At 48.7% G+C, this 15,255-nt stretch overlaps 1 protein-coding gene across 1 annotated transcript in view; it reads left to right on the forward strand.

Moving 5' to 3' along the window:
• The window catches only part of MAN2B1 (mannosidase alpha class 2B member 1), a 16,756-nt gene continuing 1,501 nt past the window's right edge, over window positions 1–15,255 (forward strand). Inside the window, exons 1-22 of the mRNA XM_083185285.1 lie at window positions 1–166; window positions 938–1,040; window positions 1,301–1,474; window positions 1,551–1,744; window positions 3,005–3,137; window positions 3,695–3,840; window positions 4,678–4,794; window positions 5,912–5,994; window positions 6,101–6,221; window positions 6,325–6,403; window positions 7,246–7,355; window positions 7,964–8,071; window positions 8,829–8,945; window positions 11,798–11,986; window positions 12,067–12,164; window positions 13,001–13,118; window positions 13,318–13,436; window positions 13,512–13,613; window positions 14,077–14,164; window positions 14,363–14,443; window positions 14,647–14,886; window positions 15,023–15,172. Coding sequence (XP_083041411.1) covers window positions 74–166; window positions 938–1,040; window positions 1,301–1,474; window positions 1,551–1,744; window positions 3,005–3,137; window positions 3,695–3,840; window positions 4,678–4,794; window positions 5,912–5,994; window positions 6,101–6,221; window positions 6,325–6,403; window positions 7,246–7,355; window positions 7,964–8,071; window positions 8,829–8,945; window positions 11,798–11,986; window positions 12,067–12,164; window positions 13,001–13,118; window positions 13,318–13,436; window positions 13,512–13,613; window positions 14,077–14,164; window positions 14,363–14,443; window positions 14,647–14,886; window positions 15,023–15,172 — 2,763 coding nt within the window. The 5' untranslated portion in view covers window positions 1–73. The remainder of the gene's footprint in view (window positions 167–937; window positions 1,041–1,300; window positions 1,475–1,550; window positions 1,745–3,004; window positions 3,138–3,694; window positions 3,841–4,677; window positions 4,795–5,911; window positions 5,995–6,100; window positions 6,222–6,324; window positions 6,404–7,245; window positions 7,356–7,963; window positions 8,072–8,828; window positions 8,946–11,797; window positions 11,987–12,066; window positions 12,165–13,000; window positions 13,119–13,317; window positions 13,437–13,511; window positions 13,614–14,076; window positions 14,165–14,362; window positions 14,444–14,646; window positions 14,887–15,022; window positions 15,173–15,255) is intronic.

The following is a 15,255-nucleotide window of genomic DNA, read 5'->3' on the forward strand; positions in this document are numbered from 1 at the left end:
ATGACAGATCACATGACTCGATGTAAATCCCCCGCTGCCGGGTGTGTGAGGAGAGTGCATTGTAACCGGCGGGATGGGGAGCTGCGGCCGCTGTGCGATCTTCCTTCTGCCGCTATCGCTGCTGCTGGGGGCATGTGTGCGCCAGAGTTCGGGATGCGGGGATCAGGCGAGTGTCAGAGATATAGAGGCTCAGGGGCCGGTGTATGTAGGTGGGGGGGTATGGAGGGGATCAGGTTTGGGGGTATGTAAGGGATCAGGGGCCGTTGTATGTAGGTGTGGGGGTATGCACGGGATCAGGGGCTGGTATATGTAGGTGTGGGGGTATGTAGTGGATCAGGGGCCGGGGTATGTAGGAGATCAGGGGCTGGTATATGTAAGTGTGGGGGGTATGCATGGGGATCAGGGGCCAGGGTATGTAGGTGTGGGGGATCATGGGCCAGGGTATGTTGGTGTGGGGGTACATAGGGGATCATGGGCCAGGGTATGTAGGTGCACTGGGGGATATAGGGGCCAGAAGAGTAAATTAGGGGGGGGGGGGGGGGGGGGGGTGAGAATATGGTGATAGGTAGTGAGAAGAGATAATTAGGTGGTAAGGAGGAGAGGGGATATAATGGAGTGACAGGGGGATGAGGATATCTGATGACAAGAAAATAATGGACTAAACTCAGACTCTATTGCAGGGCAAAATAATTGGGCAAAACCGTGTACAGAGAGGTAGATCTGGGTGGGGTGTGCTCAAACTGAAATTTAAATTGCAGTGGAAAAATAATGCAGCCAATATTTACCCTGCACAGAAACAAAATAACTTGCGCAAATCCAACTATCTCTGCCCATGTTACATCTGCCTTACCTGCAGCACAGCAGGTCTGCATTAGGCCCATATCTGGTGCTGGTGGAGGAAGGACATATAATTATATAAGGATTTCTCTTCCTATAGACCTGTCCGCCAGCTCCTGATGGCTTTCTGAACGTGCACCTCATTCCGCATACTCACAATGATGTGGGCTGGCTGAAGACTGTGGATCAGTATTACTATGGAGGTAAGGGCTGAGGTTAGAGTGCCATACAGGAACAGCTGACCCCACTCCTGAGAGATCACTGTAGTAACGTTAGTAGGAGTCTCTGTACGTCTATGATCTGTAAGGCAGTCTGACGTGAGAAGATGCTTATCTCATACAAATGGAGAAAGCGCAGATGGCTATCTGCCTTCCCTGCTTCACATACATTAACTCTTAGCGTGTTACTCAGCATATATGTCCTGACAGGATCTGATGTACCGTGTGGGTAATATGTCTTCCAGGCCGTAATGACATTCAGCGTGCAGGGGTGCAGTACATCCTGGATTCCGTCATCCCGCAGCTACTCGCGGACCCCAGAAGACGCTTTATTTATGTGGAAAGTGCTTTCTTCTGGCTGTGGTGGAAGCATCAGAAGCCATCCATGCAGAGAGACGTGACGCAGCTCGTCCAGGAGGGTGAGCAGTAAGGGCCCACCTGCCAGCGGGTCACCGTGTGCATTTAATACACCGACCATGTCCGTCTGTCTCTCAGGGCGCTTGGAGTTCATCAATGGGGGTTGGTCAATGAACGATGAAGCTGCCACACATTACAGTCCAATCATTGATCAGATGACCCTGGGCCTGCAGTTCCTACAGTCCACGTTTGGGGAGTGCGGCAGACCCCGGGTGGCCTGGCATATCGATCCCTTTGGACACTCCCGGGAACAGGCTTCACTGTTTGCCCAGGTGAGTGTAAGCTCTACGGCCCAGTATCATATTTAACCATACTTCCTCTTCTTATAGGGAAGGACTGTAGTGTCACCACACTGCCCACAATATGATGCGGTTCCTCTTTCTGTTTTGGGTTGAAAGTACACAAACTGTGGCCTTTGTCCGTATTATTCATATAACCATAGCAATATACAGAAAGAGAGCTGGTTACTTAAGAGTGTGCAGAAAACCCCTTCCTCCATCTTGGCCCATTTCTGTTGCTGCTTATTACGGGTTACAATTCCAACAGACAATAACGTTTGACATCCGGTAAACAGGCAAAGTTGTTCCCAGAGTCGTATTCAAGTTGGGATACAGTGGGCAGTTTTCAGTGTTTGTTGCTTGTATGACATAAAATACTTGCACAAACAAACTTACAGCAAACAAACTTCATATGGACAACCAAAGATACGTCTGCCTGAGCAGTAGACTGACCAAGGTTTAAATCCCTTCATGGACGGTGTAATGGTTAGCATTACTGCCTTACAGCACTGAGGTCATGGGTTCTATTACCAGCATGGCCCTAACTGTGCAGAGTTTGTATAATCTTCCCTTGCTTACATTGGTTTCCTCCGGGTGCTCCGGTTTCCTCCCACAATTCAAAAAGTATACTGGTAGGTTAATTGGCTTCCAACAAAATTAACCCAAGAGTGAATGTGTGCGTGTACATGTGGTAGGGAATATAGATTGTAAGCGCCACTGGGGCAGGGACTGATGTGAATGTTCAAATATTCTCTGTAAAGCGCTGCGGAATATGTGTGAGCTATATAAGAAACTGTTAATAATACTGCAACCAGACCACTTCCCAGCTATGTCTGTGCAGGTCTGAAAACCCAGACCAGAGCCGTGTGTTTGAGAGCCCACCTGTCTCTCCCTCAGAGACCCATTCCTAGCTTTGCAGTGAACCAGGTTCTGCTACCTGGCTGCACAGCTTTCATGAAGGCTGGACGGCTCCTTCTTAATCCTTTACAGGGCAGTTGTGACCATATTAAAAACCTCACTCTCTGACTCTAACCCTGTTTCATCTCTATCTCTCTCTTGTCTCCCCTTCCACCCACCATTGGATAGGATATTTATTGTAACAATCTGATTCCACCTAATGTACAGTTTGCTTGTTGCCTGTATGCAGTACAGTATATCAGCGGGATAGTGTCTGGTTGTTTGGCATTACGCTTTCCTGAACTGCGTTTATACCCCCTTTTCCTAATTTCCCTGTAATATCTCCGTGTCTGGCAGATGGGGTATGAAGGGCTGTTCTTTGGCCGACTGGATTATCAAGACAAAGCGAATCGAGAGAAGACTAAACAGATGGAGATGATCTGGAGGGGGAGCGATGACCTAGCACCGCCAGCTGCTGACCTTTTCACGGGTTCGTCAGTAGATACTCCTCACCGCTATACTCTGCAATGTGTGATTAATTAGCATAGCTTTCATGAAATACAACCTTTATTTTACAGTGTTTATTTTACAGTGTTTATTTTACAGTGTTTTGGAAGATGCGCATGGCTTATACACTATCTAGCAATTAGTGGCTGCGCTGCGGTACAAGGTTCATAGTTAATAGAATTGTTTAATGGTTTTAGCCTAGAATCTTTCTCCACAGGGTGTCTGACATCTCCACGTTAATGACCTAGTTCATGGGTTGGCAACATGTGGCATGCCAGCTGCTCCGGAACTAAAAATCCCAGCATGCCCTACCACAGTTTGAACATTCCCTAGCAGTAAACCTGTGGCAAGGGATGCTGGGATTTGTAGTTCCATAGCATCTGGAGTGGCTACCCATGACCAAGTTGATATCTTTTGGTTTCAATTCAACGTATAACCTGTAGGGTATCTGGGTTCCCGGTCAGCCTTAATATCAGATTAGACCTGTGACTGTAATACAGAACTTATATACTACACCGGTAACTCTCCCCTCTTCCCCAGGTGTCCTTCCCAATGGCTACGACCCACCAAAGGGATTTTGTTGGGACCAGCTGTGTGCAGACTCTCCGATTATGGATGATCCGCTGATGGAAGATTACAATGTAGATGCTGTGGTTAATGCTTTCCTGAAGATCGTAGGCAAACAGGTATAGGTGGGGGAAGTATAATAAGAGGCGGGTTTACCTGTGCTGTGTATATACGTCTTCTCTAGGTGTGAAAATATATATATATATATATATATATATATATATATATATATATATATATATATATGACAGGTGGGCGGCACTCCCAGAAATAAAGGACTCAAGAGTCTGGAACGGTTACCAACGTTTCAAATGTATTATAACATTTTTCATCAGGGTGAAAAATGTTATAATACATTTGAAACGTTGGTAACCGTTCCAGACTCTTGAGTCCTTTATTTCTGGGAGTGCCGCCCACCTGTCTACTGCTATATTGGATTGCATCATACTCTCCAGGGAAGGCACCCAGCTTTTTTGCCTTCAGCGGAGTGCCGGCCAACCCCCCTCTGGTGTTTATATGTTTATATATATATATATATATATATATATATATATATATATATATATATATATATATATATATATATATATATATATATATATATATATATATATATATATATATATATATATATATATATATATATATATATATATATATATATTGTTCATTCTAGCACCCTGCATCTTTCAAAACCTGTGCAGTTCCTCATTCCTGCCTGCGGTGTCTTTCTGCTGTGCTGCTTCTAGCACAGTGTGGTCTCTATTTCAGTACTGATATACAGACCCGACCTGTGCTAGCTGCATCACAGCAGAGAGTGACACCGCAGGCAGGGAAGAGGAACTGCACGGGTTTTGAACGATGCAGGTTGCTAGAATGAACACTGTATAAGTCATGGGGCAGTAGTGTGGGGTATGTTATTGATTAGTGTTGCTGTCACAACTCTTGTATCTTAGTCACAGAAGTATCTCTCCAATCACATCGTCATGACAATGGGGTCTGACTTTCAATATGAGAATGCCATCCCGTGGTTCAAGAACATGGACAAACTCATTGATCTGGTTAATGCTAAGGTGAGACAGCAGCGGAGCGGATATCAAACACATACGATTTGACCCGATTTTTTCTTTGGCCCAAAATCGCACTAGTGTATTTAGTAAAATGATGGGGTTGAACAAGTAAATAGCAGCAGAGTGATCTGGCGATCAGGTGGCGCCGTTGCTGAGCTTGGTAAGAGTAACCTATTGGTTTATTTGGATCTAGTGACCTCTCCTATGCAGCATCCTGAGAGCAATGGTTGCAGCAGCCCTGCAGGTGCGCTGTTACCAGAATGACCACATGATATAGACCAGTGGTAGCCAGCCCTAGCCCTGGAGAGCTACCAACAGTTCACATTTTCCAGACAACCTAGCTGCTGCACTCATTAATCACTGACACATTTTAAAAGATACACAGATGGAGCTAATTAGCTCACTTGTGATTCTGTGAGGAGACCTGCAAAACATGCACTGTTGGTAGCTCTTGAGATATAGGGCGGTATTCAATGAGGCTGATTCGCCAGGCAATCGCTATCTTTTTATGGTGAAGTGAAATGTGAACTTTTAAAATAAAGTGTTTTCGCTTTTTTACATTTGGTGTAAAAAAATCAGGAATTTTTTTCTGAGGAGGGGCATGCTATTTTTATTCATGTGCTGTAAGCACATGAATATATATTTCATTAAATTTTTTTTTTTTTTACACAGACCAGCCAGCAGGGGGCCGGAGCCGAGCCGCTCATTAGATTCATATATTCACTTCATCATATGCATGATCGGGTGTAGTGAATATACCCGGTCCCCTGCTGGCACCCCCGGGGGGCAGCCTGTGCTGCCTGGCACCCGGGGAGCCCACCTCCCCTCCACAAACGTTCTGGGGCAGGCAGGGAGACTTCCATCTCCCTGCCTGCCACCGTCCTTAGGCTCCCTGCGGCATCGCCGCAGGAGTTAAAATTCGCCGGTCAGGGGCAGCGAGCCCCTGACTCGTTGAATACTGGAGCCGGCGAGGCTCCGGAACGCGGCGACCAGTGGCGAATGTGCAGCGAATCCTAAATAGGATCATCATTGAATACCGCCCAGTGACTATGATGATCTGGTCAGGAGGGGAGGAGCTGCTGCAGTCCCTGTAATATGGATTATTTCTGCTTCTCTCCAGCAAGCCAGTGGCAGCAAAGTGAATGTGATCTATTCTACGCCGAGTTGTTACCTGAATGCCCTGAACAGGGCGCCGCTAAGCTGGTGAGGCTGGAACGCACGTGTGTGTGTGTGTGTGTGTGTGTGTGTGTGTGTGTGTGTGTGTGTGTGTTATCAGTGGTCATACTCAGTCCTATTCTCTCTCTCTAAGGCCAATGAAAACAGATGATTTTTTCCCGTATGCGGACGGCGCTCACAAGTTCTGGACGGGATACTTCACCAGCCGCCCGGCCTTCAAGCGCTATGAGCGTCTCAGTAACAATTTCCTGCAGGTGAGATGTGGCTTATAATGTCTTTATAATGAGTGCACTAATCCCATTACTCAGACTGGGGTCCTGCTGCCTGGTACCAACATCTCCTTTGTATAAATATCAGGTCTGCAACCAGCTGGAGGCTCTGACTGGGCCAGCGGCTACCCAGGGACCATATGGGACCAGCAGCAGCTTGTTGCTCAGTGAGTATCCTCAACCGCCCCAATCTGGCTGGACCGTTATACAGTAGGTAGCACCTATCCTTGTGTTTCAGTGCGTATTCCTCAGGACAGGCCAACCTGTGGCTCTCCGGATGTTGTGAAACTATAAATCCCAGCATGCCTTGCCATAACACTCCATTATAGCAAAACTGTGGCAAGGCATGATGGGATTTGTAGTTTGACAACATCTGGGGAGCCAAAGGTTGGCCAGGCCTGATATAGCTCATTAATGCTCAAGCTCTGTCCTCAGGACCCTAAACAGGTCACGTTTTCCATGTCATCTAGCAGGTGCTCAGGTGTACTCATTACTCACTGACACATTTCCGAGGTCACCCAGCAGGTGTACTCCTTACTTACTGACACATTATACAGGTCTCTCGGCAGGTGCACAGGTATAGTCATTACTTTCTGACACATTTCCTGGGTTAACCAGCAGGTGTACTCATTACTCACTGACACACTTTAAAAGATACACAGGTGAAGCTTATTATCGTACTTGGGATTCTGTGAAAAACATTAGCTGTTTGGGGTCCTGAGGACAGCGGGGTAGTATGAACCAGTGACAAGGGAGCACTTATGCAACATCTATAATTTGAATACTATAAAATGATACAGAGCAGCTGATTGGTTGCCATAAACAACTTCTCCTCTGGCTCACTTCTCCTCCCTTATCACTGCTTCATACATCTGGCCGCCTTACCTCCTGTCTGTCTGCTGTTACCCAGCTGCGATCTATTTCTGCTTGCTCCCAATTGTAAAGTGCACCAAAATACGCTGGAGCTGTATAAGTAACTTCAATAAATAAGTCCTTGTTCTAATTCCAGGACGGGCAATGGGGGTAGCGCAGCACCATGACGCTGTCACAGGCACCGCTAAACAGCATGTGAACGATGATTACACCCTGCGCCTCTCTAAAGGCTGGGAGGCCTGCCAGGTACCCTCACGCATCATCTTCCACTAACCAGACTGAGATTTAGCAATAAGTTTAAATAAAAAAAAAAAGGCCTTACAGCCAATACTCCCTGAAGTCTCACCAGCGGTGCAATGTTGGACCCTGTTAAATAACCCTCACATTGTTGTAGGTCTGTAATGGGGGCATCTTGTAGACCTCTGTGCAGGTGATTGCTGCCAAATTACATAGTTAATGAGGTTTTAAAAGATGTTTGTTCAACCTAGCCGCGCCAATGCCGTATATCGTGGTAATATCAGTGTCATCCCTAGCCTCTATGCAAGCTAGGATCTTGTTGACCTTGGCTGCTGCTCCTTGACATTGAGCACTACAGTTAAGTTTATTGTCCATGTACACCCCAAGTCCTTATCTGATGATTCCCCTAACTGTACCCCATTAAGTTTATATGTTGCGCCCTGGTTTCTGTTCCCAAAATGCATGACCTTATGTTTATCTATATTAACCCATCCATGCACATAATATGGCTGCAATTCTCACTACTTTTGCCCCTATGACCTTTAGAATCCTAATGGTTTTAATGTTACGTTTCTGCCCTATGTAGTGTCATTAACCTCTTCCATTGCATTGTGCAGGTGGTCATCAGTAACGCTCTTTCCAGCCTAACTGGGACCAAAGAGAACTTTGTGTTTTGCAACCTGCTGAACATCAGTGTGTGTCCGCTGACGGAGACGGCTAAGAGCGTGAGTGCGGCGTCCTGTTTATAGCGCTGATCATCCTTCACTGCTGCTCCCACTCTTTCTTCTGACACTTTTACCAGATACCATTAGACCTTTTCAGTCAGCTGATGTGGTTTGGGTTCTAGGAACGTGTACTGAGGGATGTAGTCCAGTCTGTTGTTCAGTTTGATGTCAGCGCCCGCTCTCAGTTAAGAGAAAACCGCGCAGCAGAAAAGGAAATCCTGGGCTACCTTTCGGCTGTGTGTACAGGAAAAGTCATTTGATGGCTACTAACCAGTAGTAGCCATTGAAGGATTTTTCCTCTGGAGGTTAACAAGCGGATGTGTATACATACACAGCCGCATGCAGCGTAGCGGGTGCGTTAACCTGCTCGACAGGCTCCGAATAAACGCAGACTAGCACGCATGTCTGAATTACCCCAATAATGCAGTGTGATAAACGCCCCGAGTCTGTTCAATTGGCCCTAGAGCCACTTCTTAAAGGGGCACATCCCAGTTTGCTTTCCAATATTACCCAGACCAATCACTGCAGGAGTGAGCAGTCATGTGATCTGATGATTTTTAAAGCTCCCTTGAGCTGAATTAGCTTTAGGTGTAGTGATCTGTTGTAGTCGGCAGATTGTGGTTTTTTTTTTTTTTTTATTATTTTTGTTCTTTCCTTCTTTCTTTTTTCATTCTTTGCATGGACCTGTCTCTTTGCTGTCTTCAGTCTCCCACAACCCATGTGCATCGCCTCACACTAGTCTATGACTTGCATACAGTTCAGTGTGTTCCTGTACAATCCCCTGGGACGAAACGTTACCTGGAATGTTCGGCTTCCCGTGGACGGTGTGGCCTATGGAGTAAAAGGGCCTTCTGGGGAAGCTGTGCCGAGCGAGGTGAGATGGGGCGGGTTTTTTTTTCGGGTTTCACGTCATTTACTGAGACCGGAGGGGACCCGGCTCACTACAACTTACATTGTAATGGCAGCATGGTGAGCGTTGCATGAAGGTTGTGGTTCTTGTTCCAACTAACCGTGATCAGGTAACATTGGGCATGAGGGGGGCGGATGGCTGGAGACTGTTAGGTGGTTATTGTGTACGAAATGGAGGGTGGTTGGAGAATGCTCATCATGAAATGGGGAACAGTTGGAGAAATATTGGGTGTGAGATGGTGGTTGGGCTCGATGGGGAGCGGTTGGAGGAATGTTGGGCATGAGATGGCGAGCTGGTGGGGAATGTTGGGCATGAGATGGCGAGCTGGTGGGGAATGTTGTTGGGCATGATATGGCAGGCTGGTGAGGAATGTTGGGCATGAGATGGCGAGCTGGTGAGGAATGTTGGGCATGAGATGGCGAGCTGGTGGGGAATGTTGGGCATGAGATGGCGAGCTGGTGGGGAATGTTGGGCATGAGATGGCGAGCTGGTGGGGAATGTTGGGAATGAGATGGCGAGCTGGTGGGGAATGTTGGGCATGGGCTGGTGGGGAATGTTGTTGGGCATGAGATGGCGAGCTGGTGGGAAATGTTGTTGGGCATGAGATGGCGGGCTGGTGGGGAATGTTGTTGGGCATGAGATGGCGGGCTGGTGGGGAATGTTGTTGGGCATGAGATGGCGAGCTGGTGGGAAATGTTGTTGGACATCAGATGGCGAGCTGGTGAGGAATGTTGGGCATGAGATGGCGGGCTGGTGGGGAATGTTTTTGGGCATGAGATGGCGAGCTGGTGGGGAATGTTGGGCATGAGATGGCGGGCTGGTGAGGAATGTTGGGCATTAGATGGCGGGCTGGTGAGGAATGTTGGGCATTAGATGGCGAGCTGGTGGGGAATGTTGGGCATGAGATGGCGAGCTGGTGGGGAATGTTGGGCATGAGATGGCGAGCTGGTGGGGAATGTTGGGCATGAGATGGCGAGCTGGTGGGGAATGTTGTTGGGCATGAGATGGCGAGCTGGTGGGGAATGTTGTTGGGCATGAGATGGCGAGCTGGTGGGGAATGTTGGGCATGAGATGGCGGGCTGGTGGGGAATGTTGTTGGGCATGAGATGGCGAGCTGGTGGGAAATGTTGTTGGACATCAGATGGCGAGCTGGTGAGGAATGTTGGGCATGAGATGGCGGGCTGGTGGTGAATGTTTTTGGGCATGAGATGGCGAGCTGGTGGGGAATGTTGGGCATGAGATGGCGGGCTGGTGAGGAATGTTGGGCATTAGATGGCGGGCTGGTGAGGAATGTTGGGCATTAGATGGCGAGCTGGTGGGGAATGTTGGGCATGAGATGGCGAGCTGGTGGGGAATGTTGTTGGGCATGAGATGGCGAGCTGGTGGGGAATGTTGTTGGGCATGAGATGGCGAGCTGGTGGGGAATGTTGTTGGGCATGAGATGGCGAGCTGGTGGGGAATGTTGTTGGGCATGAGATGGCGAGCTGGTGGGGAATGTTGTTGGGCATGAGATGGCGAGCTGGTGGGGAATGTTGTTGGGCATGAGATGGCGAGCTGGTGGGGAATGTTGTTGGGCATGATGGGGAATGTTGTTGGGCATGAGATGGCGAGCTGGTGGGGAATGTTGTTGGGCATGAGATGGCGAGCTGGTGGGGAATGTTGTTGGGCATGAGATGGCGAGCTGGTGGGGAATGTTGGGCATGAGATGGCGAGCTGGTGGGGAATGTTGTTGGGCATGATATGGCGAGCTGGTGGGGAATGTTGGGCATGAGATGGCGGGCTGGTGGAGAATGTTGGGCATGGGATGGCGAGCTGGTGGGGAATGTTGGGCATGAGATGGCGGGCTGGTGGAGAATGTTGGGCATGAGATGGCGGGCTGGTGAGGAATGTTGGGCATGAGATGGCGAGCTGGTGGGTAATGTTGGGCATGAGATGGCAAGCTGGTGGGGAATGTTGGGCATCAGATGGCGGGCTGGTGGGGAATGTTGGGCATCAGATGGCGGGCTGGTGGGGAATGTTGTTGGACATCAGATGGCGAGCTGGTGGGGAATGTTGGGCATCAGATGGCGGGCTGGTGAGGAATGTTGGGCATCAGATGGCGGGCTGGTGGGGAATGTTGTTGGACATCAGATGGCGAGCTGGTGGGGGAATGTGCTCATACATATTGATTGCATCTGGGTAGAGTGGACAGATCTTCATGTAAACCAGCACCATAGGATGTAAGTGATTGCCAGGTCACAGTGAATTTCACTTGAATAAGTCTCCAGTCTTTCTTTGTTCTTGTCGGTCGGTCACTCCGCCAGCTCCCTGTCCTTTACAGCACATAATCCTACACCCAATGTGACTGCCCCCCCCCCCCCCCCCTTTCCCTCTTTCCCCCACGCACTGACTTCCATCCATTGACCACCTCCAGCCTTCAGATGTCTCCAACCTGTGTACTCTCCTACCACACCCTGATTTAACTCCGGCCTTTAACCATGCTGTTAACTCTCGAGCCGGTCACCCCTCCACCCAACTGTAATTTATATAATACTATTATAATCCTGCAAGATGCTCCTGCTCTACATTAATGTGTAATTGCAGGCTGGAATTATGACTTGCATGTTAATTTTGTGAGCTTGTCTATTTTCACCACCTAATACACAATGTAATGTTATAAATTGTATTGGCGCTGCTGAACCCTTCTGGCACCATATAAATGAAAGATGATGAATGTCGGGGGGGACAAACCTCACATCAGAGGCCTGCTGCATTACATGGACCGTCCTCTCTACCACTGACTGATATTCACATCCCCCTTCCCATTACCTTTCTAGGTAACTCCCGTGTCAAAGTTTACCAAGGCGGCCCGTAGCCATGGGGGCCGTGCTGAGCGAGAGCTGATTTTTCCGGCCCGGATCCCACCGCTGGGTTTCAGCCGGTTTACCGTTGAGAAAATCACCACCCAGGAGCGATTCTTCGTAAGGAAGACAACTCAGAAAAACCCAGCACAGATAGAAAATAAGGTGCGGCGCAGTCTCTGTAACATCATTACTGTGGTCATCTCTACAGGCGACAAGTCACTAATGGCTTCCTCTGTCTCCAGTATTACAGAGTGCAGTTTCACCCGGAGACCGGATTAATCTCGGAGATTAACAATCTGGAAAAGGGGATCTCTTTACCTTTAACCCAGAGCTTTTACTGGTGAGAATGCTTCCCACTCCTTTTATGAATGGAACTAGGGAATCTTTCTGGTATCTGGACGATGTGTATATTATCATTCTATGGGGCCAGATTCTCTAAGCTTCAAAAGTGACAAAATGGAGAGTGATCAACAGCCAGCCAATCAGCTCCTACCTGCCATGTCACAGACTGTGTTTGAAAAAATGTCAGACAGGAGCTGATTGGCTGGCTGTTTATCAATCAGCTCCGGTCTGACATTTTTTCAAACAGTCTGTGACATGGCAGGTAGGAGCTGATTGGCTGGCTGTTTATCACTCTCCATTTTGTCACTTTTGAAGCTTAGAGAATCTGGCCCTATGTCACTAATTCTAACTGCGGTATTGCAAGTGTAGGCAACCTGTTGTAGTTGTTGTAGTGCTGCTGTTTTAGTTACCTGGGACTAGTAGTTCCATTACAGCAGAGATGTACGCAGTTTACACAGTGGACCGTATTCAGATATGATCGCAGTACAAATTTGTTCTCAACATGGGCAAAACCATGTGCACTGCAGATGGGGCAGTTGTAACCTGTATAGAGAGTTAGATTTGTGTGAGTTATTTTGTTTCTGTGCAGGGCAAATACTGGCTGCATTATTTTTACACTGCAAATTTAGATTTCAGTTTCAACACACCCCACCCAAATTTAACTCTCTGCACATGTTACATCTGCCCCACCTGCAGTGCACATGGTTTTGCCCATGTTGAGGACAAATTTGTACGGCGATCAGATCTGAATAAGGGCCAGTTTACACCACGCATTTCGCCAGTAGAATCCTACCTTTTCTCTTGTTTAGAGTAACCCGTGGCATTCACTTGCAGGTATAATGGCAGTATCGGCAATGCAGACAGCTCACAGACATCAGGAGCGTACATCTTCCGCCCAAACCGGTCAGATCCCGTTGTTGTAGCACAGAATGTCCGCAGTTATCTGGTGCAGGTTAGATACTCCTTATTATAACCCTAATGGCTGCAGCACCCCTCTTGTGTCACTATTGTCTCCCATTCTACACTGCTAGTGTTTGATCTTCACCACTCCTTTGATGGGTTATTCTCTGCTCCATTCCACTGGTACTGTATATGGTCCATGGACTTGGTCACTCAGTGTGATTCCCTACTGCTCTGTTCTCTTGCTGTAGAACTCTCTGGTACAGGAAGTGCATCAGAACTTCTCCTCTTGGTGCTCCCAAGTGGTCAGGCTGTATGCGGACCAGAGATATGTGGAGCTGGAGTGGACTGTCGGGCCTATCCCAATTACGTAAGCAAAATACTGGGTGCTAGGGAGGGTGTCCTTATAAAGTCCTGTAATTGTCGCTCACCATTCGTTATTCAGGGACGGATGGGGGAAGGAAGTGATCAGCCGGTTTGACACGAAGCTACAGACAAATGGTGTGTTCTATACAGATGCAAATGGCAGACAGATCCTGCAGAGGAGGTAAAACTGGTCCCTCCCATCTGTCACCCCAATTCTCTGTGTCACATAGCTTCCTCCTGCCTGTGTCACCCTGTGGTGGGAGGAACAGACCCCATGTCATATAGCTCCCTCCTGGCTGTGTCACCCTGTGGTGGGAGGGACAGACCCCACGTCACATAGCTCCCTCCTGGCTGTGTCACCCTGTGGTGGGAGGGACAGACCCCACGTCACATAGCTCCCTCCTGGCTGTGTCACCCTGTGGTGGGAGGGACAGACCCCGCATCACATAGCTCCCTCCTGGCTGTGTCACCCTGTGGTGGGAGGGACAGACCCCGCGTCACATAGCTCCCTCCTGTCTGTGTAGATACATTTTACTCTACATTGACCTAGATGTCGGGGATGTGACTACACTTGCCCTTTCACAATGATCAGGCCGTTCTGCTATGTGTTGCCCTCACACTGATCACCATGTCTTGATATTTAGACGAAACTCCCGTGAAACGTGGGCGTTCCAGCAGACAGAACCAGTGGCCGGAAACTATTATCCAGTGAACAGTCGGATTTATATCAAGGTGAGTAGCGTGCCTCTGCCAGAGGGACCCACAGCTCGAGGCCTCTGGACCTGTGGTTCTCAAGTAATGTGCGGAGGGCAGTACCCATTGCACCCGCTCCTATCAGAATGTCGCCATTCAGAGTGAGTGCTGCCGACTGAAGGGACAGCATTAGCTTTGTTAGACCAGGACCACTGAAATTTTTTCTTTTTCTCTTAGGATAAGGATATTCAATTTACTGTTCTAACAGATCGATCTCAAGGAGGTTCCAGCATCCTAGATGGTTCATTGGAGCTTATGGTAAGTGTACGGAGCTTGGTTACACCATCTGGTAGCTGGTTGGCTTAGCCTCTGTATGGTTAGAATGCCGTGCCACCAGCCCCTGCGCCACACTACTGCCTGCTGGGACAGGTACATGAGTGGCGCAGCGGCAGGATTTGGTAAGTAGGATGTTCTCTAGGTGCTCAGTGTATCGTTTGACTTTGTCTGCTCCTTGCTGCCAGGTTCACCGACGTCTCCTGGTTGATGACTACCGAGGGGTGGGAGAGGCTCTGCTGGAGCCTGGGCCGAACGGAGAGGGGATTGTGGTGAGGGGGAGGCAGTTTCTGTTCCTGGAATCCCCAAAGGACTCTTCAGACCTGCACCGGCCTCTGGCGCTGCAAGAGTACATGTCCCCCCAGATCATCCTGTCCACAGGCGATGGGGTTCCCTATTCTAGTAAACAGCAGGGACTGAACATGCAGGTGAGTGGGAGCATTTCTTTCTCCTGTATGGCACTAGAAGCCCCCCCCCCCCCCCCCCCCCCTCCACACACACACACTTTTTCTCTATTCATGACTGTTCTAATGTCAGTGCTCTTGGTTCTCCTTGCACCCCCAGTTTTCTGCACTACGGGAACCACTCCCCCAAAACGTTCATCTGCTCACCCTCGCACTACATCAGCCCAATAAGGTCCTACTGCGCCTGGAGCATCCGTTTCAGGGACAAGAAAGTGACAATTATTCCAAGCCGGTCACCGTCAATCTGAAGGTGAGACCACCGCCTTGTGTTTAACCCCTTCTAGGGATCTGCACAGGAATCGAGGTCCTCATAACTTATTAATATATTCCTGT

The sequence above is a fragment of the Crinia signifera genome, chromosome 4 (assembly GCF_055691185.1).
Source record: "Crinia signifera chromosome 4, ASM5569118v1, whole genome shotgun sequence".
NCBI classification, from domain to species: domain Eukaryota; kingdom Metazoa; phylum Chordata; class Amphibia; order Anura; family Myobatrachidae; genus Crinia; species Crinia signifera.